This window comes from Primulina tabacum, chromosome 4 (genome assembly GCF_025594145.1).
Source record: "Primulina tabacum isolate GXHZ01 chromosome 4, ASM2559414v2, whole genome shotgun sequence".
NCBI classification, from domain to species: domain Eukaryota; kingdom Viridiplantae; phylum Streptophyta; class Magnoliopsida; order Lamiales; family Gesneriaceae; genus Primulina; species Primulina tabacum.
In genome coordinates this window covers 1,274,459-1,297,407 of record NC_134553.1, presented here as the reverse complement: position 1 = coordinate 1,297,407, position 22,949 = coordinate 1,274,459, and the positions used below count along the sequence as shown (strand labels likewise).

At 37.2% G+C, this 22,949-nt stretch overlaps 2 protein-coding genes and 1 pseudogene across 5 annotated transcripts; 1 reads left to right on the top strand and 2 right to left on the bottom strand.

Annotated features, from left to right (window-relative positions):
* Positions 1-167: 167 nt before the first annotated feature.
* Positions 168-1,572, bottom strand: LOC142542207 (uncharacterized). Of its 4 annotated transcripts, none has more exons than XM_075648709.1 (2): positions 609-1,572; positions 168-578 (listed from the first exon to the last, which is right to left on the bottom strand). In XM_075648709.1, exons 1-2 carry the CDS (start codon positions 1,258-1,260, stop codon positions 337-339), a joined length of 894 nt encoding a protein of 297 aa, XP_075504824.1. In that variant the 5' UTR covers positions 1,261-1,572; the 3' UTR covers positions 168-336. The 4 variants fall into 4 exon arrangements, with proteins under 4 accessions (XP_075504824.1, XP_075504825.1, XP_075504823.1 ...); XM_075648710.1 differs by having other exon boundaries at positions 168-650; positions 681-1,572; XM_075648708.1 differs by having other exon boundaries at positions 168-280; positions 314-1,570.
* Positions 1,573-2,510: 938 nt separating this feature from the next.
* On the bottom strand, positions 2,511-3,888 carry LOC142541385 (uncharacterized; annotated as a pseudogene).
* Positions 3,889-9,729: 5,841 nt separating this feature from the next.
* LOC142541384 (transcription factor FAMA) lies at positions 9,730-11,878 on the top strand. The gene is made up of 5 exons (XM_075647921.1): positions 9,730-9,883; positions 10,036-10,162; positions 10,415-11,092; positions 11,216-11,647; positions 11,734-11,878. The coding sequence occupies exons 2-5, from the start codon at positions 10,139-10,141 to the stop codon at positions 11,821-11,823; spliced, it is 1,224 nt and encodes a 407-aa protein (XP_075504036.1). The 5' UTR covers positions 9,730-9,883; positions 10,036-10,138; the 3' UTR covers positions 11,824-11,878.
* Positions 11,879-22,949: the final 11,071 nt, after the last annotated feature.

Here is a 22,949-nt window from a genome sequence, read left to right as displayed (position 1 = left end):
ATTTGCCAAACTATTGATACTCGTATATATGTGTAAGTATTATTATATCTTGGATTCTAATTAATTAATATTCTTAGTTATACAAGATCGATATATTTAAAGTACTTAGAAGAAATATCTGTCCTTTCGGCTTATTTTTTATGTTTCGTGTTATTAAAGAAAATAAATACTGTTTAATTACGATCACACATTATAATATTGCATGTTTAAATTACAAGACCAATTTCTTTAACACAAGAATAGACGGATTAATGGATACCACCGCCAAAGCCACCTCCACCTCCTACTCCTCCTCCACCACCAAAGCCTCCACCGCCACCGAAACCTCCGCCGCCTTCACCACCGAAACCACCACCGCCTCCTAGACCTCCACCTCCACCAGCACCACCTCCGAATCCACCTCCACCACCAAGTCCACCTCCACCACCACCACCTAAACCACCCCCTCCACCCAAACCGCCACCGGATCCACCTCCTAGTCCGCCACCAGCACCACCACCGAGACCTCCACCTCCACCCAATCCACCACCATGACCTATACCACCGCCTAGGTCCACCTCCTGCACCACCACCGAGTCCTCCACCGTGACCAATCCCACCACCTAAACCTCCACCACCACCTTTCCCAATTCCACCACCAGCACCTCCACCTAGTCCGCCACCTTGGCCTGTACCACCACCTAGTCCACCTCCTGCGCCACCACCAAGTCCACCGCCGTGACCAATCCCACCACCTAATCCACCACCTTTACCAATCCCAACACCGAAACCTCCACCACCACCTAGTCCACCACCAGCACCTCCACCTAGTCCGCCACCATGGCCAATCCCACCAGCACCTCCACCTCCTAAACCTCCACCTCCACCGATCCCCCCGCCATGACCAATTCCACCACCTAGACCGCCACCATGTCCAAGTCCACCACCAGCTCCACCTCCAAGACCAGCACCTCCACCTAGCCCCCCTCCGTGACCAATACCACCACCTAGACCTCCGCCATGTCCTAGTCCAGCACCACCACCCAAACCACCACCACTGCCACCACCCAAACCTCCCCCACCACCCAAACCACCACCACCACCACCCAAACCTCCCCCACCACCCAATCCACCTCCGCCACCACCCAACCCACCTCCGCCACCTATACCAGCCCCAAGCCTTATAGGAAGAGGTTTGCGCAACAATGGTGGCTTCAAGAAAGGCCTGGGCAGAAAAGGACCTAGGTAGCAACTTTTCATCATCATAACCTCCATTGACATCCCCAAAAACAGCACAATCAGAAACCAAAACCAGCAAACAAAAACCCACAAATGCACGATAAAATCCACTCATCATTAGTTGTTAAACGAAACCTAACCTCCACACAATTCTCGATCATTCCATTCAAGGCACTATTTATATTGAAAATTGCATGCATCAAATTCAAACCACATGGTAGGTCCTCTGTTACTCACCTGCCCAACTTTATTGCAGTAAATGCATGTTGCAATGTAATCGGGCAAAATATTTAATATTTTCCAACCGTCACCTGTTTTCAGACTCGCTAAATTGGAAGAATTATAATTGCTTTTAGCATGATGCTTGATTTCCGCAATTAATTAGCTTTGGATATATACTGATATTCTGCTCCTACCCACAAGTTGATTACAATTATTTCGTTTTCAAAAGTTGATCGTTTTCAGTGAAATTAAATGATCACATGTTACCTAATGTATTGTTTTCTAGATCTGATAAATACTTAAACCAAACGATCGATGTCATTTGAACTGCGCGGCCATTTACTTTCTTTAGCTTCTTTCAGTGTCTCACAGCTAGATCAGACGCGTGATCAATAAATAACACTTGAATTTCTGCGTATAAACAGCGGATTGGTGTATTCCTAGGCTATGTATCCTTCATTTTTTTCAAGCTTTACGGGTACAATAATTCTTGTTCACTGTTCTTGCATTTGCTGTAGTGTTTGGTTTGATGTATATGATTTTTAATTAATTTAATTTAATTTTTTTTACTCTTTGCTGCATCGAGTCAACTCATTTCATGATATAGATCCGTGAGATAATTGAATGAGAGATCTATTTTAACAAAAAAAAATAGATAAAAGATTACAGTTAATTAGATTAGGTACACGAAATAATCTTATTATATGTGTATGATTATTGATGTTCAAGCCCAGTTTCTTCGACTTTATCAACAACTCTGGCTTTAGGCCATCTCCAACTCATATCCACTATTTTTCATCCTTTATTTTTGAAAATAGAGATTCATGGTCTCTATTTTCAAAAACCTTCTCCAACCCATATCCTCTAAGTATTACCAAATACTCTATTTCTTTAATTTATTTCATTTTCAACTCATTTCCTTTAAATATTAAGAAATACTCTATTTTTTTTAATTTATTTCATTTTCAACTCATATATTTTAAATATTACGAAATATTTAATTTCTCTAATTTATTTCATTTTCAAATACACACACATATAAATAATTAATTAATTTCATAATGTATTATTTAACTAAACTTAATTAATTCGCTAAACATAACACAACTACATGTGTATTCGACTCATTTATTTAAAACAATACATTTATTTTGTCATCAAATTGCAAACAAAAGACAACATTCATCAAACAGACATAAAATATAAATCAAGACAAACATAAACGACACATGATTTAAAGAACAACACACAAATTGACCTTTAAAAATACTAATATTCTGAATTACTGTACTCCTCCCACAAATGGTCAATAAGAGCATCTCGGAGTGCATAGTGAGCCGATTTATCTTTTATTTTACGATGGCGTGCAAGAAACTCTTGAAATCGGACATGCTCATCACGTGCCATTTCAACATCTGGGATGGGTGCCTCGCGATAATCTGTGACTGGCACATTCAATTCCCTTTCGTCTTCAATAATCATATTATGCATTATAATGCATGTTGTCATGATATCATGCAGCACTTGTTTGCTCCAAACTCGTGCAGGTCCAGTGATTATCGCCCACTTTGATTAGAATACTCCAAATGCTCGTTCAACATCTTTTCTACAACTTTATTGTCGTGCTGCAAAATATTTCTTCTTTGAACCTTGTGGATTGTGGATTGTTTGCACTAGAGTAGCCCACTTTGGATATATACCATCTGCTAGGTAGTATCCCATGGTGTATTCTTTTCCTTGTATGACATAGTTAGCAGGGGGAGCTACATCATTGGCCAAATTAACAAAGAGATGAGATTTTGATAACACATTAATGTCATTGTTTGAACCTGGCAAACCAAAGTATGCATACCATATCCACAACTAGTAATCTGTTACGGCCTCCAAAATGATGGTTGGTTTTCCGCTACGACCAGCATATTGTCCAGCCCAACCTGTTGGACAGTTTTTCCACTTCCAATGCATACAATCTAGGCTTCCTAGCATCCCCGGGAATCCACGTTGTTTTTCAATAAGGAGAATCCTTTCAATGTCCTCAGCATTTGGAGACCGAAGATACCAGTCACCAAAAACCTCCACCACAACCCGACAAAATCTTTTTAAACTTTCAATCGCAGTAGACTCCCCGATTTTAATATACTCATCCGTTGAATCTGCCGCCATACCGTATGCTAAGATACGCATTGCAGCTGTTATCTTCTGGTATGGGGACAACCCGGGCCTCCCCAACGCATCTACTTTCTGTACGAAGTAATTGTCATGTTGTTGAACGGATTCCATAGTTCGCAAGAATAGCCGACGAGACATTCGAAAACGTCTCTAGAACGTTGATTCATTGTACATTGGAGACTCAGAAAAATAGTCATTGTACAAGCGTTGTTCGGCAGCTAATCTGTCTCGATTAATCACAACATTTCCAGTGATCGAGCCTTGGCGGCGCAAATTATCAATTTCTTGGAAGTAATTGGAGACAACGGTAGCACTATTTATGAGTTGGCTTAAAACCGTTTGTTGTTCGTCAATGCGATTCAACTCATTCTGTATGTTGGCACTAGGCTGATCTGACGACAAGGACGCATAGAAAGAAAAACTTGAAGGACCTCCTTCATGAAAATTCATTTTTGAGCAAGTTGAGTAAATTATCAAGAAGTCACTGGTCTTTAAATAAGTGGTGACACTTATTAGTTTAGTTATGTTAGATATTTTAATTTATTTTTAATATTATATGGAATAAAAGCCAACTCATTTTTTTTGTCACGGGTTGTGTATTTCAATAAAGGCAACTGACAAGGGGGGATGTCTAATTTATATAATGCATGTTGTCACGGGCTATGCATTTCCACTAAAATCCAACCGAGGAGTTGTCTAGTTGCAGTCAGCTGTCACGTGGTGTCTAGGCACAATCAGAGACAACTCAATAGCCCACTTTTGTCTATAGTACTAGCTGTCACGAGTTGTGCATTTCAAATAAAAGCCATGTGATGGGTTGTCTAGTTGCAGTGATCTATCACGTTTAATGTCAGAGATGCATTGTACATTTAAAATAAAGTTTTTATGTCAGAGATGCATTGTACATTTAAAATAAAGTTTTTTCAATACACACCTTTAGATCAAATTTCGTATCCCCAAACAAATCAAACTAAATTAATTAAATTTCTACCGTTCGATCAGATTTAATTTTAATTGAGACCATTGATCCAGATTTCTTATCAAAATGTTTTGGCTATAAATTGAAGCATCATACGAAGCATTGAGACCACTCTTACAAATTGAATAATTATTTACAATCAAATGACTTCATCTAAACGTGGTGCTGTCTTCTCAATCGAGGAGGACAAACTACTCGTGATGGCTTATCTTGATGTCTCCCAAAATCCAATAATTGGTATAAACCAATCACGCGATAGGTTATGGTCACGAGTGGCAGCTACATACAACGAACAACTCGCTGGTAACTCAACAGAGCCTCGAACTACTAAGGCCCTCCAATGTCGCTGGTTCAACATAAACAAGATTGTCCAAAACTTTAGTTCATGTGTTAGCCAGGTGGAACTTAGCCGTCCAAGTGGTGCTTCTGAGAAAGACACTGTGAGTAATTAATTTTTTTTTAATCATATTTCTGTGAAACTATATTTTGTTACTTTATGTGACTAAGATACAATTCATACCTTATTATAGTTGGATCAAGCAAAAGTTTTATTTAAGCAATCAGTTGGGTCGACTTGGCGGTTGGATCATGTATGGTCTTTGCTTAAGGACCAAGAGAAGTTTAGGTCATCAAACGCTATTTTACCGAATTTCATACCAAACCGCGGGAATATCGACTCATCCCAATCTGACTATTCTCCCAACACAGAATCACCAACACCCGATTCTGGAGGGCTATCTGGGTTTGCTATAAACCTGGATGAAGATAATCCTATCAGGAGGGAGTTCTCAGCATCCAATTGGCATAAAAAAGGCCAAAGCCAAAAGAAAAGCTGCTGAAGAACACTTGAAGGACATTTCCACCATGGCCAAATGTACTGAGAAAATGGTGGCTGTTATGGAGAATGCTGAGGTACATCGACAACAACTCATTGATGTTGAGAAACAAAGGAATGCGATAATGGCTTTTAAAGAAGAAAACAAAATACTAAGGATGAACCCTATGTGCGTTGATGAATCAGTCCGTGCATACTTGATCAAAGAACAACAAAAAATTTGGCAGAAAAGAATGGAGACGAGGGATGGCTCCGACGGAATTTCTACACCGTTTGGACAGTTCTTCGGAGGAACTTCACCATTCGGGTCCGACCTTCCACCATACTAGTGTTCTCTCATGATTGCAATGAATTAAGAATGTGTTTATCTTTATTGTTGTTTGTGTGTATTTTTTTTTTATTTTTGGTGATATGTTTATCTTTATTGTTGTATGTGTTTCTTTATTGTCTACTTTATTATGTCTACAAATATCGCATGTTTATCAAGTTAAGTTAAATCTATAATAAATGTTTGTAGTAAATTATGTTATATATATTTTTTGTCATTACATTGTTCATCAAATTCTATTTCGTGACTATTATAAATTGTAAATTATAATTAATTCATGCAAAAAAATAAAACAATTAAAATAATTTTTTCAGAATTATATAATTCAAAATATAAAATGGACAAAAAAAATTATTTAAAATTAAAAACTTTTAAAAAATTCGAAATTAAAAACAAGTGGTCAAAAAATTATTTAACATTAAAAATAATTAAAAAAATCCGAAATTATTAAAAAAATTGGCCAAAAAATTTGATAAAACTACAAGGATTATATTGCAATTTTCATAATGACAATTCTGTAATTATTTGAAACCTTCACCACATCCTCCATTTGAACAGTGGTCCTCTAGTTTTTAGAGGATTATTATTCCTTCCTCTAAAATAGAGTACACAAATGAAGATGGGATTGAGGAGAATCCATTCTACTCCATTTTGGAGTTGGGTTGGAGATGTCCTTTTATGGGGTGAAGACATGAACCCCCGTACCAAGAATTATGATTGCAAAAGCCACAACAAATTACAGAAGACGATTATTAGCCGATTCCAGTGGCTTGTCCGTGATAGCTCTAACATGGCCTGAGGATGCACTACACATTGAATTCGATCTCGTTTCGTGGCTCGATGGATCGACCTCTCCAACGTAGAATTCGTCCAACATCAACCTCTCGGGAAGTTTGTGACGTTGTAAACCTGTATTTGAAGTTTAGCAAATAATTTTAAAACAAATTATCGTTAAAATTTAAAACATTTATGAATCCCAATAAATTGGTTGATGGAAGGAGGTCAACGGTAGAAGATCGAGAGACGAGGTAGGCGATGGATCAATAACTAAAATTAAAAACATCTAAATTCCATATATAATTTTTTTAAATACGATTTTATCATCAAAAAATCAATTGAAATACCTCGATTCATCGTCCAAATCGACGATTATAAATATGCTATGTTTCTAAACAAGAAAAAATTGTCCAACCCAATAATAGTTGTTGACGATTCAATAATTTCCGCAATAATTATATATGGACAATTGTGTTGTAGGGGATATTTAAAAACCGGATTACATGCTGAAATTTCCTTGAATATATATTTTGCAATGAAGAAAGAATTTCTTCAACAGAACTAAAGAAGTAAAAACCCGAAGAGTAGTTCTCGTGTGAGACGGTCTCACTAATATTTATATGTGAGACCGGTCAACCCTACCGATATTCATAATAAAAAATAATACTCTTAGCATAAAAAGTAATACTTTTTCATGGATGACCCAAATAAGAAATCATCTCACAAAATACGACTCGTGAGATCGTCTCACACAAGTTTTTGTCAAACCTGCGAAACTCCACCATTTCCATCACAAAATTAGAAAAAATAAAATCCAAGAATCGAAAAATATATGAAAAGTTGGAAAAGAAATAACTTTTAGAGCACCTTAGAATTTATAATGATGACCCAGCGATGTTCAGAAGTGTTATGAACAGAAACCTAAGAATAGTTAAGTAGTTTACTTGCTGAAGCCATTTGTTTGCCTTCTTAGAATCTTATACAAATTATAATATGATGTTCTGAATTAGAAATATATAGTTATATATATAAAATAAATCCTTGAATGCTACAAATCTTGGAATTATAGTTCGATATATATGTTTAATAATATTTATGTATAAAAAAATTGATTTCTTTTATTCACGAAAATACCCTTTTGAGACCTTTTGTGATTCTTATTTGGAGAGTACGCTAAATTTGATTCGGTCATGACATAAACATATGTATAATTAAAAATATATTCTAACGAATTTACCCACATAAGTAGGAGAGTATACGATAAACAACAAGTATAAGAGTAGGTCTCTTGTGAGACGGTCTCACGTATCTTTATATGTAAGATGGGTCAACCCTACCGATATTCACAATTAAAAGTAATATTTTTAGCATAAAAAAGTAATCATTTTTTATTAATGACCCAAATAAGAGATTCGTCTCACAAAATACGACCAGTGAAACCGTCTCACACAAGCTTTTGCCCAAATATAAATATCAAACACATTAGCACAAACGTACAATAAATAGTATATTAAGATTAAATATAAAATTGTGAATCTATCGTTCAATTTTAGAAGCAAAAGCAGTCAACATTATATATAGAAACTTTAAAAAATATGACATTTAAAAAAAATATGACATTTGAATATCGTAAAATATGAAGTTTTTCATCAATAAGTTTTCAATATATCCCACTAGTTTTTTCTAATTTTCATTTTTTAAAAAATTTATCACGGTTAATTCAAATTTGTACTATATAAAAGCTTAAATTTAGATTTATAAGAAGCTAATGCTTAAAATTTGATATTCGATTTAAACTTGAGAGTTTGTACACCAAATATAGTAACATTCCAAACTTATTGTGACTCGTAGCTAGGTCTTCCATATTTATAATGGTATTACTACGAAGTTTTAATTAGTTTTTTTAAGCATCTTAGGAAACATGTTGCCGACGATTGTAAATTCTTGTAAGGAACAATAACCAACATTTTTCCCAACATGTTTGCGATTATAAATGACAATGGGTATGGGTAGAAAAGGTATTTGACCCGAACCCAATCTATTTGGGTCGAGTTTGGATGATCTTAAATAGATGTGGGTCGGCTATGGGCATTCAATTTTTGTACCCACATGTGTATGGGTCAGGTAATGATTTTAATATTACCCCACCCATATAAAAAATCTGTTTAGGTTTATGCATCAAGTTATTTTTTATATGGGATTTTTAGTAGATTGAATATTGTTGTATCCAAGTAATATGTAGTGGGATTTATATGGAATATTGATTCCATAGAATTGCTACTTTTGAATTTTAGTTGAAAGTGTGTTATATAATTTGTTTGGATATTTTGATTATGATCGGTCCTTCAAAATTTTACCTAGGAAATGTTAGTATCGGTCCTTCAAAATTGTACCTAGGAAATGTTAGTATCGATCGGTCGAGTAGAGGCCACTGATTGGCTAAATACAGCGGCGGCGGGACTCGATCGATATCTGTCATCTACCATGGGCCATGGCCATCTTCCTGCCTAAGTCTCCGATCCGTTTGTCAGCCTTGCTGACAAAGAAACATATATCTTTGATGACATAGCAAAAGTATTGTGCAGGAATATATGTTGCTATTGCTAATGAAGTTACTGGTATCAATATGGACTTACTGATGGTTGGTAGTGACATGTACTCTGGATTTCCTTATGTCGAGTAGGAAAAAGCTAATACACTTATTGAGCTCATGGCCACCACATCACGTAATTGATTTAGCTCTAAATATTCTCCAACCCCATTGAAAATTTTCTTGGTGGTGGGTTGAGTTTTGATATCATGTCGACATTGGGAGTTGGACAAGTCAACCTCAAAAGTTAGCTCGGGTAGATTTGTCTAAATCCATATATACAACTCTCATGACTCTATACACACACATATATATATATATAATTTAATTTGGTTAATATGGGTACAGATGCAAAATCCAAGATGCATACAATATATCTCCCCGTTTCAAGATTCAAACTTTGAAAGAATACGGTTCAATCTCGAGCGTTTAATTAATTAAATAGTCATGAAAAAGAAGGTGGTGACCTGTGATACACATTAATGAAAAGAGGTGAAAAAGGTGAGGTGATTTTTTATGTGAGGTTGAAATTAATCCCAAGGCTCCTCGCCTCTTCACATGTATGTATATATCTTGCGAATTTGTACATGTATAAAGTCAGAACTCAAGTACTCCATTTTTTAAGATAATATTATAAGCTTCCCTTCTTCATATATTTCAGACAATAGTACATAAAATATCAGTTATTTCCACGCAAAAAAACAAGACCCTTTTATTCATTTTTCACTTCTCTGATTTTTCCTTCTGTTTCTATGAAGGTTTAAGGTGTGGTTCACTCATTTTTGTCTTTATTTATCTTTCATATATGTGCTTGTGTAATTAATTATTTTTGTCACTACATGATATGTCAAAGTACCAATTATTTGATTTAAATTTTTAGTTTTGTTTCTTGATCAATTTTTTTTTACATGATTCAGGATGGTGGACCATAGCTGTAAAAAAATTCTGTCTAGGACTGTCTATTTTCATGATTTGAGCCCACTAGGGTTTCTTGGGTAAAAGCCAGTGGAGTTGTATATAATGGAGAAAGATGGAAGCTACCCGGTACGCTATATATATCGTGTATTATATATATAAAGACTTTATATTTCTTGTTTGCTATGCTAGCCCTTACAAAATGTATATATTGACAAAATTAACGTTTGCCATCAAGTAAAGATTGTGTGTGTATGATTTTAGAATACCTGTTTGGCTGTTTAACTGATTTGTTTAATTGTTTTGTCGCTGTTGATTAAACGGATTGTTTTCTGAGGTAATTATGTCATGTTGTTTTACTTTGAAGTAAATGTTTTGCAGGGAAATCTGCCTGGACTGGACTATTCTCTTGAAGCTCAAACTCATGATCAAGAATTAATGAAGCAACAAATTGGAGAAGGATCCACTAATCAAAGTACGAATCAAATGGTGGATTACATGATAAATACGACGCAATCTCTGCCGCTACAGCCTTCTCTAGCGTCAAATTTTTGTGGTTCATCTTCATTCGACAAGTTGAGTTTTGCAGATGTGATGCAGTTCGCTGATTTTGGGCCTAAGTTGGCCTTAAATCAAGCCAAAACCTGCGAGGAAGAAAGCGGTATGGATCCTGTTTACTTCCTCAAGTTCCCTGTTCTGAACGACAAGTTGCAGGAGGATCATCATCTCTCGTTAATGGCTCCTCAAAACTTTGGAGAAAATCAAGAAAGCTACAAAGGGTTGAGTGAAGATAGAATAGGTGATGATCAAACTAGGGTTGATATCGAAAATAATGCTTCAGTGCAACTGAGGTTTCTTGGAGAAAATCTCGAAAAAAGTCCACTAGTAGAAGGTGGTAGTAGTAAGAGCAAGAAAAAGAGGCCAAGAACTTTGAAGACAAGTGAAGAAGTTGAGAGCCAAAGGATGACACATATCGCGGTTGAACGGAACCGAAGGAAGCAAATGAACGAGCACCTTCGCGTTTTGAGATCTCTGATGCCTAGTTCTTACGTCCAAAGGGTAAAAAAACTTCACACGTATAAGCTTTAATATTACCTTCGTGTTAGTTTCCTCAAAAATGAAATCCCCTTCATTTCTAACAGTATAAACTTTAATCCGAGTACATTGTGTTATAACTATCAGGGTGATCAAGCTTCGATAATTGGTGGAGCCATTGAATTTGTGAGGGAACTAGAACAACTCCTCCAATGCCTTGAATCACAGAAAAGAAGGCGACTCTATGGCGATGGCCAGAGGCCTGGAGAGACGTCCCTCGGTGTCCAGACTCCTCAACCGCCATTGATGTTTCCTCCTGTGGGTGTTCCAAATGATCCACAAACGAAGCTTCTTGAATATGACACTGGATTACAAGAGGAAACAGGTGAGAGTAAGTCATGCTTGGCAGATGTTGAAGTGAAAGTTTTAGGGTTTGACGCTTTGATCAAGATTTTATCAAGAAGAAGAGTTGGCCAGCTGATTAAATTGATAGCTGCACTCGAAGATTTGCAGCTTAGTATTCTTCATACCAATATCACAACTATTGAGCAAACTGTACTCTATTCTTTCAATGTCAAGGTACTTCTCAACTTTTCTAAATAAGAACAAACATACATGTATTTTCAATTTACAAATTATTAATCAGTGACGCTTTATGCATGCAGATTGGTGGGGAAACAAGGGTTGCAGCGGAAGATATAGCCAACTCAGTTCAGCAAATATTTAGTTTTATCCATGCAAATACTGGCTTATAATATATATATATATATATATATATATATATATATATATGTATATAATGTCGTATTAATTATTTATTAACAAAATATTTGAACTACTTACATGTACTTTTTTTTAATGAATGAATAATCTTGAATATTTACTGTCATTTTCTGTTTGAAACCTCTACGCAGCAGTATATTTAAAATCTTACGCTTATTAATTACTAAATATCGATTCAATTAGTGGCCGGACTAATTCTTTAATTAATTTAGTATGAATCCATTTAATTAATTCCACGTTTAAATTTTTTCCGTAATTTGTTTCTACATTAATTACTAAATATCGATTCAATTGCAATGTTGATGGTTAATTTTTCTATCGCCAACTTTTCTATGTCCAAACAACCCATCAATTTAATAAATAATAATACGAAATGACAAGATAAGTAAGGATACTTAAGCCTTCATTTATTACAAATAAAATGGGTCCGTAATTTTTGGGGGAACAAGATTTAAATTTTGATAAGGAAAAATTCAATGTGCGTAGGTCGAAAATAATTTTTTTGCAAAAATGTTTTTATTATGCTTGGCTTCTATTTTAGTTCACCGTTCATGATAATAGGGTTATCCAGTGGATGATATGGAAATTTGGTTTTGTAAATTTTGATACTTTACAAAATCTGCCCTTAATATAACTTTTGATAATTATAATATTACCCTATTTTGTAAAATATTTATTAAACTTAAAAAAATATTAATACAAACACACGTGACGTGTACATCAAATACTGAATATGTCTCTTGTGAGACTGGTCTCACGAATCTTTATCTGTGAGACGAGTCAACCCTACCGATATTCACAATAAAAAGTAATACTCTTAGCATAAAAAGTAAAAAAATTTCATAGATGTCCCAAATAAGATATCTGTCTCATAAACTATGACCCGTGAGTAGGGATGTCAATGGGTCCGGGTTTTACCCAGACCCGCAATGGACCCGCGTGTATGGGGTGGGTTTGGGCATACTAAATGGGTCATGGGGTGGGTCTCGGGTCCAATTTTTCAGACCCGTTCGGATATGGGGCGGGTCATGGGTCCTATAATACCCGCCTCATACTCGCCCATATATGTGGATATAAATACTCTAGGGTTTTAGTTTTATTAATTTTTATTTTTTTAGTAGCTCACCTCAACCATAACGGTTTTAGTTATTCCTATATCAACTGTTGCATTTGAATCTCCTTTTAGTAATAGTGGAAGAATAGTTGGTCCTCATCTTAGTAGACTAATCCAACGACTTTGGAGGCATTGATGTGCTCGCGAAGATGGTTATGGGTGAGGTGAAAGGTAGATAAATCACAATTTTATTTTGTTATTGTACTTTCATTTTATTTTTTTTTGTTGTACTTTCTCTTTTTAAATTAAATTTTTTACAATTTGAAATTACAGTTTTATTTTTTCAATGTACTTTCTCTATTTAATTTTTTAGTTAATTCTTCAAGTAATTTACCAACTTGTCCCACCATTCTTGATGAAGAGGAAAATGATCTCGAAAAATATGTCTGAATATTTTCTACTCGCTAATTTTATATTGATCTTTTAAATTATGTTATGACTTATTTTTGGGGATGTCAAGATTTTTTTGGAGAGCTAATAACTCTTTTTTTTATGTAATTCTTTATGTCGTGAAAATACTTTGTTTGTTATTATTAAGTGTGGTCAAAGGCATGAATTAATTTTTCACAATGTTGTATTTAGAGGCTTGTCTGTTTCATAATCCAGTCATGTGAGATGAAAGATTACTTTTTATTTTAAAAAAATTCGGGTCTCACGGGTCTCACGGGTCTACCCGACCCCGTTTCGTATTCAAGGTGGGGTGGGTCCGAAGAATATTTAACCGGGGTGGGACGGGTAGTGGGTCAAAGTTTTTTCATGGGGAGGGTCTTGGGTTTAGCCAAACCCGCCCCATACCTGCCCCATTGACATCTCTACCGCCGTGAGATCGTCTCACACAAGTTTTTGCCTCAAATACTGATATATGTATATTATATATGTGTGTTGTACTTGTGATTTGTCAACTGCCAATTCATTTTTTTCGGTAACTAACTGATTTATTGTAGAATCCATCAAGAAAGTCAACGACGTCCCTGGCCTGGAACAAGTTTGACTTTATAGCGTTGACCGTGTCAGAAATCATAACCCGGCAATGTTTGATGTCGGATTTTTCCATCTGTGTTGGGGACCCTCCCTTGTACTCATTTTGAAGCTCAGATTTGTGATTTTTTTAGAGAAATTAAACAAAGGGATAAATATATTTACAGCCTCGTTTGAAGGTTTACGAGGATGTACCTCCACCATGGTTCGCTGTCGCGGAGATCGGAACGGATTATTTGATGTAAATAAGAAATTTAATTTGGCGACGGTTTTATCCAAACAATGCATGTGCTCAAAATTGCATTATTTGTACTACAAAGCAAAGATACGACGTGCAATAGGACCTACAATTGCATTATCTGTACTAGAAAGTAAAGATACGTGCATTATTAAATCCGTCGCTGATTCGAATTTGCGACGGTTTTATGAAAAATCGTCGCTAAATTTAGCGACGGCTTTTATTCAACCGTCGCCGATTTTAATTTGGCGACGGTTGTATTCAAACCATCGCTAAATATAGCGACGGTTTTATTAAACCCGTCGCCGATGTAAATCAGCGACGGTTGAATAAAAACCGTCGCTACATACATAAAACCATCGCTAGTAGCGACAGTTACATCGGCGACGGTTGAATAAAAACCGTCGCTACATACATAAAACCTTCGCTAGTAGCGACAGTTCAAAACAAAACCGTCGCGAATTGCGTTCCGGTTCCGTTCCACCGTTATATCCCCGTTTTCCACCGTTATATCCCCATTTTCGGTATATGAAACGCCGATACAAGCCATCAACCTACACACCCCGGAACCTCGTCAAGGTTGCTGACGTTCAGGTTCGGGAACGCCCGTTCCGACCGTTCCGTTCCCGTTTCGGCGAACCATTGTCCTCCACCATATGACAAGATCAAGAGGATGATTATTCCCGACGCTCTCAAGTGAGTTCACTGCTGAGATATATTTTTATTTACCTTTATGTTTCATTTGTAGTGTCTTATACCTGGTATCTTTATATTGGCTGTTTGACAAATAGGGTTTTGCGGCTGCAAGCTGGGCGCAGGTACTGTTTGTTTGGTAGACTCTCGGCTGAGGTTGGATGGTGAAAGTTCTGTTTCCACAGTGTATGTGTGAGTTGAGAGTGAGTGTTGTGTGTATCAGAATGTAGGTGTTGTGCAGTAGGTGTTGTAACACCCACGACAACATGCAGCGGAAATTATGATGTTAACACACCTACACGTAGCCTGGAATAATGATAATAATACGAGATATCAGATGTAAATTATGCACAAGTATAAAATACTTGTGCGGTGCCTCAGGGCAAAATAATTCACTAGAAAAACTTGTAAGTTACAAAAACCAATACTAGTGAAAGAATAAAACAACTCCCTTATTAAGGCGAGTAACAAATTGCATCCTAAACCTCTAACAAACCGTATAACCAAAATACATAGGATGCATCAACTGAGAAGTGAAAAAAATCTTCAAAACTCCACACACTAATCAACACGGTGATTAGGTGTTGTCTTCGGATGTTGGCAGCACTTCACAGCAACAAGTTATCAATCACGAGATGGCTTCAATCAGAAAACCTTTTCTTCGTACAAATGCATCTCTGTCTCTCCGAAAGTTTTTGCTCTGTATCGTCACTCTCTCACGCTTTTGTTTCTTCTCCTTTGAGTCCTATTTAACATAGAAAAACCAATTTCATTAGGAAACAAACTCTTTTTAAAACAAGGATAATATCTTAAAGATATTGTGATATCATATCTTAAAGATATTACGAGTCATATCAAAATATAGTCTTATATCACATATTGAATTTATAAGAGATCATATCATCAATTTCGAGATTATCCTCATGTCTAGAAAGGCAAAATATTAAAGATAAAAAAAGAAAATATATCAAGGAATAAAATTCCTTTCAATCTCCCCCTTTTTGCCTTTCTGGACAAAACAACCCAAAAATGGTTGTACATCTCAGCTCCCCCTGAGTTAGCAAATCAGTGACTCAGCCAACTTTAGTTGACTCCCCCCGAATTCTACCGTTAAGCCTTCCCCTGATGAAAAATACAGTTCACACAGGTGTTGTATGTTAGATGTTGCAACATTCAGATCATAACACTGAAATAGTTCATTAATCAGGAGGGACAAAGATCAGAGAGAATAAAAGGACAACTAAAATACTAAAACCATCAAGAGAGAAAAAAAACTCAAAATCTCATTATCCTTCATTACTGCCATCATCATCAGCCATTTTTGCTCCACTGGTTCCAGCTATATCTGTATCTACTCCCTCTTTTTGTCCAGAATGGACACTTTCACCCAGCAGAAGCTCATAGTTAGCCACTTGATTTTCATAATGTTCAATGGTTTTCTTGGCATTTTCAATCTGTTGTCGACCATAGGCAATCTGAGCTTGAATGTAGGAGATAGACACAGTGTGACATAACCAGTAGGAGGAACATCTGTAGGTGGCTGTTCAGCTGTCTCAGGCACATGTTCAGATGTTGTATCATCAGTGTTGCCAACATCCGGAGCAACACTGGAACGCAGCCAAGGCAGATCGATCTTTCTGTTGCCTTTGAAATAAGCAGGAGAAATCTTCAGAGGATCTTTGACATGGCAATGATCTTCATCAATATCCTTAATGAAACCTTGAGATTCCAAGATTCCATAAATCAGTGAAGGGTAGGGCAGCTTTGTTTTCTTGAAGTCTCCTTCAGCATATTGCAATGCTGTCCTGAACACCAGATTTCCAAAGTTAAAGGCCCTTTCAGTACCAATAGCAAACAACACCAGGGCCTGAGATCTAGTCACAGTAGTAGAATTGGTTGACGGTGTCCAATTCCAGATTGATGTCTTGTGCAGCACGGAGAAAAAAGAAGTGAGATTAGCAGCACTCAACTTCTTGGGATAATCAGGGAATACTTTGATCAGGCCTCCAATGAGCACAGAGGTTACAGCATTTATGTCCAGATCCTCTTCAACTTCCTCAATATCCTGAGTGTTGTAGAATGCATTGATCACAGAAGGTGAGAACTCGTAGATACGATCACGAACAAACACTCTCCCATACTTCACCGATTCCTCATCTCCAACACTGCCCAGGAGATTGCAGTAGAATTCTAACACTACACGGCGACAGTAGGGCATAACAGTAGTGACTGTGGATAGCAACCTTCGGTTCTTGAGAAACTCAATCAAATTGTATTTCCCATATGCATTAACATCAATATTTTTCTCCTCAATCAGCTCTCTCTGAACAAACAGCGGCCATAATGCCAAGGCATCTTCAGAATAAAATTTGGGGGAAAAAGACTTACTCACATCATAGTCACCAGAGTCAATGTTGTGCTCGGTGTTGTCGACATCCACCTCAACACCGGCAGCAACATCAGTAGCATCATCTTCAGAAGACTCGCTAGATTCAGAGTCAATGTCCTCAGATGCATCATCACCTTGTTCCTCAGATTCAAAGTCAGATACAGACGATGAGGAGGAGTCATCAGAGGCACCAGGCCGGTTTTGCTCGAATTCCTTCATCATTTCTGAGTCAGGTTCATTCTCCTTAGCCATTTGTTTTCGGGCGGCCTTATCTTCTTTGAGCTGAGCAAGAAACTCTGCCAAAGATTGTTCATCATCTTCAGGTTCACCAGGAGATTGTTCTTCTGCAGCTTCATGAGAATCCGTGAATGGGTTTGGCTTTTGACTACCAGAAGTAGAACCAGATTCCTTAGCAGCAACAGTTGGTTTGGGGCGAGCCACCAACTCAAAATCATCATCATTGGAGTCGTCTCCAGATGAGAAATCAGGGTCCAGAATAAATGGGACGGTGGATGCCCTCGGTTTCTTGGTAGGGACAAAGTCAGGATCGAACCCTGCTTGTCTCTTTGACTTACGGCGCATAGGAGCAGGGGGAAAGGCTCTATTCACGGCCTCAAAATTTGGGGGATTCTCGACAGTGATTTCGTTCCCAGGTTCACCAGGAGCGATCATTTCCAGCGGGATTGGTTCTTCTGGTACACCCACAATTTCCATGCCCACAACATCGGTTGCGGCTGTGGGTGTTGTGTCAGGTGATTTGTCGCCCATGCTCGCAGCCATTTCACTCCTAATGTCTTGAGGATCAAAGTCAGCCATCTGCGAAATAGAGAATAGCAAAGTAGGGAAGTTCGAAGAAGACAGAAATTTACGAAGAACACATATACTTTTGCGCGAAAAAGAAAACAAATAGTTAGTGTAGGAGAGATTTTAGAATATGAGGGAAAATAGTAAGCCGTAAAGTTGTTCCTTATTTATCCCTAAATATTTAAGCACACCTCTCCAACGGTAACATTCTGTTGAGCCGCAATTTCAGCACCTTTTCAACTCAATTTTTACTCTCACCCAACGGTAACTTTCTGAACCAGTGCCATCATTATTTCAAGAAACCAGTCAGCAATAGATCGAATTAACCCCACAAACAATTAGCAATCAAGATATTTCAAAATTACGTTGGTTAGGGTGTTCTTCGAATTTCATGAATCAAAAACTGGTAGCCCACTGGACATGATGAATTCACAAAACAACAGTATGAATGACCTAAGTTTATGCCTAAAATATGATCAAAGAAATGAAATACACACACATGTGATTAAACAGTGATCAGTCTGTACTCAGGTGTTGGCAACACCTCTTGGCAACACTCACAAGTTGGACTCAAACTTTCTTGAACATTTTTAATTCAGACATGGTAGCTCCCACTCTAGAAGAACGGTCTTCATAGGACTCCTCTAGGTAGCTTTTTCCATCTGTATTTTGACTTAGAAGTGGTAGCTCCCACACTAGAAGAACGGTCTTCATTGGACTCCTCTAGGTAGCTTTTTCCATTTTCTTCTAAACATTTTTTTGTTCTATTTTATTCTCTTTTCTATTTTTCACCATATTGCTCAAGAATTTTCTAAGTCATTATCTACATTAGACAAGATCATGTGGTACACGATCATCCTTAACAGCTTTATGACTTAGATTGAGCACACACCATTCTTTGGAGAATATTGATGGAAAGTTTGATTCACAACTGAGAGCATGCCATTCAGTATCCTACACTTGTACAGGCTTCACACAAAGCAGGATGTATGCAATATGTCTAGCATCCTAAAAATAAAATGCACATGCATGCTGGGTGTTGTCCACAGGTGTTGTAACACCGAGGACAACATCCGTGAGTGATCATTGTGTACACAAGCTGAGAGACTTCCTAATATTGGAAAATCTCTCAAAATCCAATGGTTTTGTAAAGATATCAGCCAGTTGGTTCTCAGTTCCAACAAATTCCATTCGAATTGTACCCTTATCAACCAAATCTCGAATAAAATGATGTCTAATGTCTATGTGTTTCATTCGGGAGTGTTGTACTGGATTTTTTGAAATATCAACTGCACTTGAATTGTCACAGTATACAATTAAGGTGTCACTGTTGAAACCATAGTCTTTAATCATTTGATTCATCCACAAAAGTTGTGAACAACAGCTAGCAGCTGCAACATATTCAGATTCAGCAGTGGACAGAGATACACAATTTTGCTTTCTACTATACCATGACACCAAATTGTTGCCAAGATAAAAACACCCACCCGTGGTACTTTTCCTATCATCTAAGTTTCCAGCCCAGTCAGCATCACTAAAGCCCACTAAATTGGTGTTTGTTTCTTTGGTGTACCATAAACCTAAGTCAACTGTTCCAGATATATATCGCAAAATTCTTTTGACAGCCTTTAGATGAGTGACTTTAGGATCAGCCTGGTACCTAGCACACAAACAAACACTAAACATGATGTCGGGACGACTTGCACTTAAGTAAAGAAGACTGCCTATGATGCTGCGATACTGGGTGTTGTCAACACCTGCCGCAACATCGTCTTTGGACAATTTTTCAGTCGACCCCATTGGTGTTTTCATGTGCTTAGTGTTCTCAGTAGAGAATTTCTTCACCAAATTCTTGGCATACTTGGATTGACATAGAAAGATACCATCATGCATTTGTTTAATTTGCAATCCAAGAAAGAATCTTAATTCTCTTACCATGCTCATTTCAAATTTGGTAGACATGCATTTAACAAATTCATCAACATGCTTTTGAGAAGAAGCACCAAAAATGATGTCATCCACATAAATTTGACACACAAGAATATCATGCTCCGATTTTTGAATAAAAAGGGTTTTATCAATCTCACCTCGTTTGAAGCCTAAGTCAAGCAGATATTCAGTAAGCCTTCCATACCATGCTCTTGGAGCTTGTTTAAGTCCATAGAGTGCTTTTTTCAACTTGTAGACATGGTTCGGGTGGTGTGGATCTTCAAATCCTTTAGGTTGGCTTACATAAGCTTCTTCTTTCAAGATGCCATTCAAAAAGGCACTTTTCACATCCATTTGATATAATTTTATGTCCATATAACATGCAATAGCAAGTAAAAGTCTAACCGATTCAATCCGGGCAACAGGGGCAAACGTTTCATCAAAATCAATTCCTTCAATTTGAGTATACCCTTGAGCCACTAGCCTAGCTTTATTTCTCACAACAATTCCAGATTCATCAGTTTTGTTTTTAAAGATCCATTTGGTTCCAATAACATTCACATTATCGGGTCTGGGAACCAAATCCCACACATCATTCCTAACAAATTGTTCAAGTTCTTCGTGCATTGCATCAACCCAAAATTCATCTTTTAAGGCTTCATTTATATTTTTGGGTTCCATGAGTGAAACAAAACAAGAGTGACTTACTTGAGAGTATACGGAAGTCATGCATACTAGTCCCATCATTTTGCGATAGTCTACCTTCTCTTTTCTTCTCGTTTGCATTCCTCCAAATGTTTCTCCAATGATCTGAGATGATGGATGATTTTTCTGAACCTTGCTGGGAATATCAATCTCTTCATTGGTTACATTGTCATCATTCTCAGTATACTTTCTTAGATCACCATTTGATTCTGCCAGTGCAGGTGTTGTCTCCGGTGTTACAACATCGGGTGCAACATCTGTGTTAGGCAGTGTCTCACTTTCGTTCAGCAGCCCATCAATATCAACCTCGATTGTTTTTCCCGTTAGACCTGCAAGATCATCAAAAACAACGTTAATAGACTCCATAGTCGTTCTTGTTCTCAGATTATACACGCGATAGGCACGACTATTAGATGAATAACCAACGAATAAACATTTGTCACTTATAGAGTCAAACTTTGCAAGATGGTCTCAGTCATTCAAAACATAACATACACACCCAAAGACATGAAAATACTTAAGGTTCGGCCTCTTTCCCATGATGATTTCATAGGATGTCATAGTAGAACCACTCCTTAAGTACACACGATTTGAAATATGACATGCTGTGTTCAAGGCCTTGGCCCAAAATCTCTTTGAAATATTCTTTGAACTTAACATGACCCTAGCCATTTCTTGCAGTGTCCTATTCTTCCTTTCGGCTATTCCATTTTGTTGAGGAGTCTTAGGGGCCGAAAATTCATGAGTTATCCCTCTCTTTTCACAATGATATAAAGTGTGAGTTTTCAAATTCTTTACCATGGTCAGTCCTTATCTTACCAACCCTCAGATTATGTAGATTAGTAATCTTAGCATGTAATTTCTTGAAAACATCAAATGTATCGGATTTTTCTCTAAGAAATCTTACCCAAGTAAAGCGAGAGAAATCATCCACACAAACGCATGAATACTTCTTACCTCCAAGACTTTCCACTTCCATTGGACCCATAAGATCCATGTGCAAGAGTTCAAGACACCGTGTTGTCCCAAAGTGTTGCAACACTTGATGGGGAACACGTGTTTGCTTACCCTTTTGACATGCACCACAAACATACGGAATTCCAGAGGATAAATTAGGCATACCTCTCACAGCATCGTACTTACCAAGATTCTTTAATGTCTTGAAGTTTGCATGTCCCAATTTTTGATGCCACAAGTTTAGTTCACTTACTTTTGAATGATTGCATACTAAGTCTTCTCCAAGTTGATAGCAATTATTAGCAGACCTTGTACCCGTCAAAATACGAGTATTAGAATTATCAAACACTTCACAATTGTCTTTATCAAACTTAACATGCAAACCGTCATCACAAAGTTGACTTATGCTTATTAAGTTTGAGTTAAGCCCTTCGACATAAAGCACATTGTGTAGATTAGGCAGTCCATCAACATTCAAGGTTCCTTTGCCAGCAATTCTTCCTTTAGCACCACCACCATACGTCACATGACCACTCCTCAGTTCAACATAGTCAATCAAATGGTCTTTAGAACCTGTCATGTGGCGCGAACAGCCACTGTCAAAGTACCATATTCCTGCAATGTTAGTCTTTAATGAAATATAAATAACGGAACGTTGAATCTTAGCCTTTGGTACCCAAACCCTTTTTACCGTCGGTTTTCTGTTGGCAGTGTTGCGTCGGGTGTTATACAACACCTGTGGCAACACCTGTTCTGATTCCCATCTCTTGTAATCATCTCTCAGTTTAAAGCAGTAGGGTTTGATATGACCAGGTCTAAAACAATAGTGGCAGATAAAGTGGCGTTTTCTGGATTTGGACTTCTTGGTAGATATTTGCCTTTTAGATGGAGCACCTTTTTCAGTTTGTGTAGCATTTGAGGTTTCAACACTTCCTTTGACAAAAACAGTTGGTTTTCTCTCAGTATTGGAAGATTTTCCAATTTCGAACAGACTGTTCGGATAACCAAGTCCAGCTTTGTCATTTTGTCCAATCATCAAAAGTGAATCAAGTTTGGATGAACTTGAATTCATCTTGGCAAGAATCTGAGTTGCTTCTCCAAGTTCCTCTTTGACTTTGCATAATTCCAAATCTTTCTTGCTTAAGATTACTTCAAGTCGTGAAATTTGTGACTTTAACTCAGCATTCTCTTTGGAGAGAATTGCATTTCCTTTAGTTCTTTTGATCCAGTCTTCATATAATTCTTCGTACATCGTCTGCACACTTTCTAGAGTGACTTCATCATCATCTAC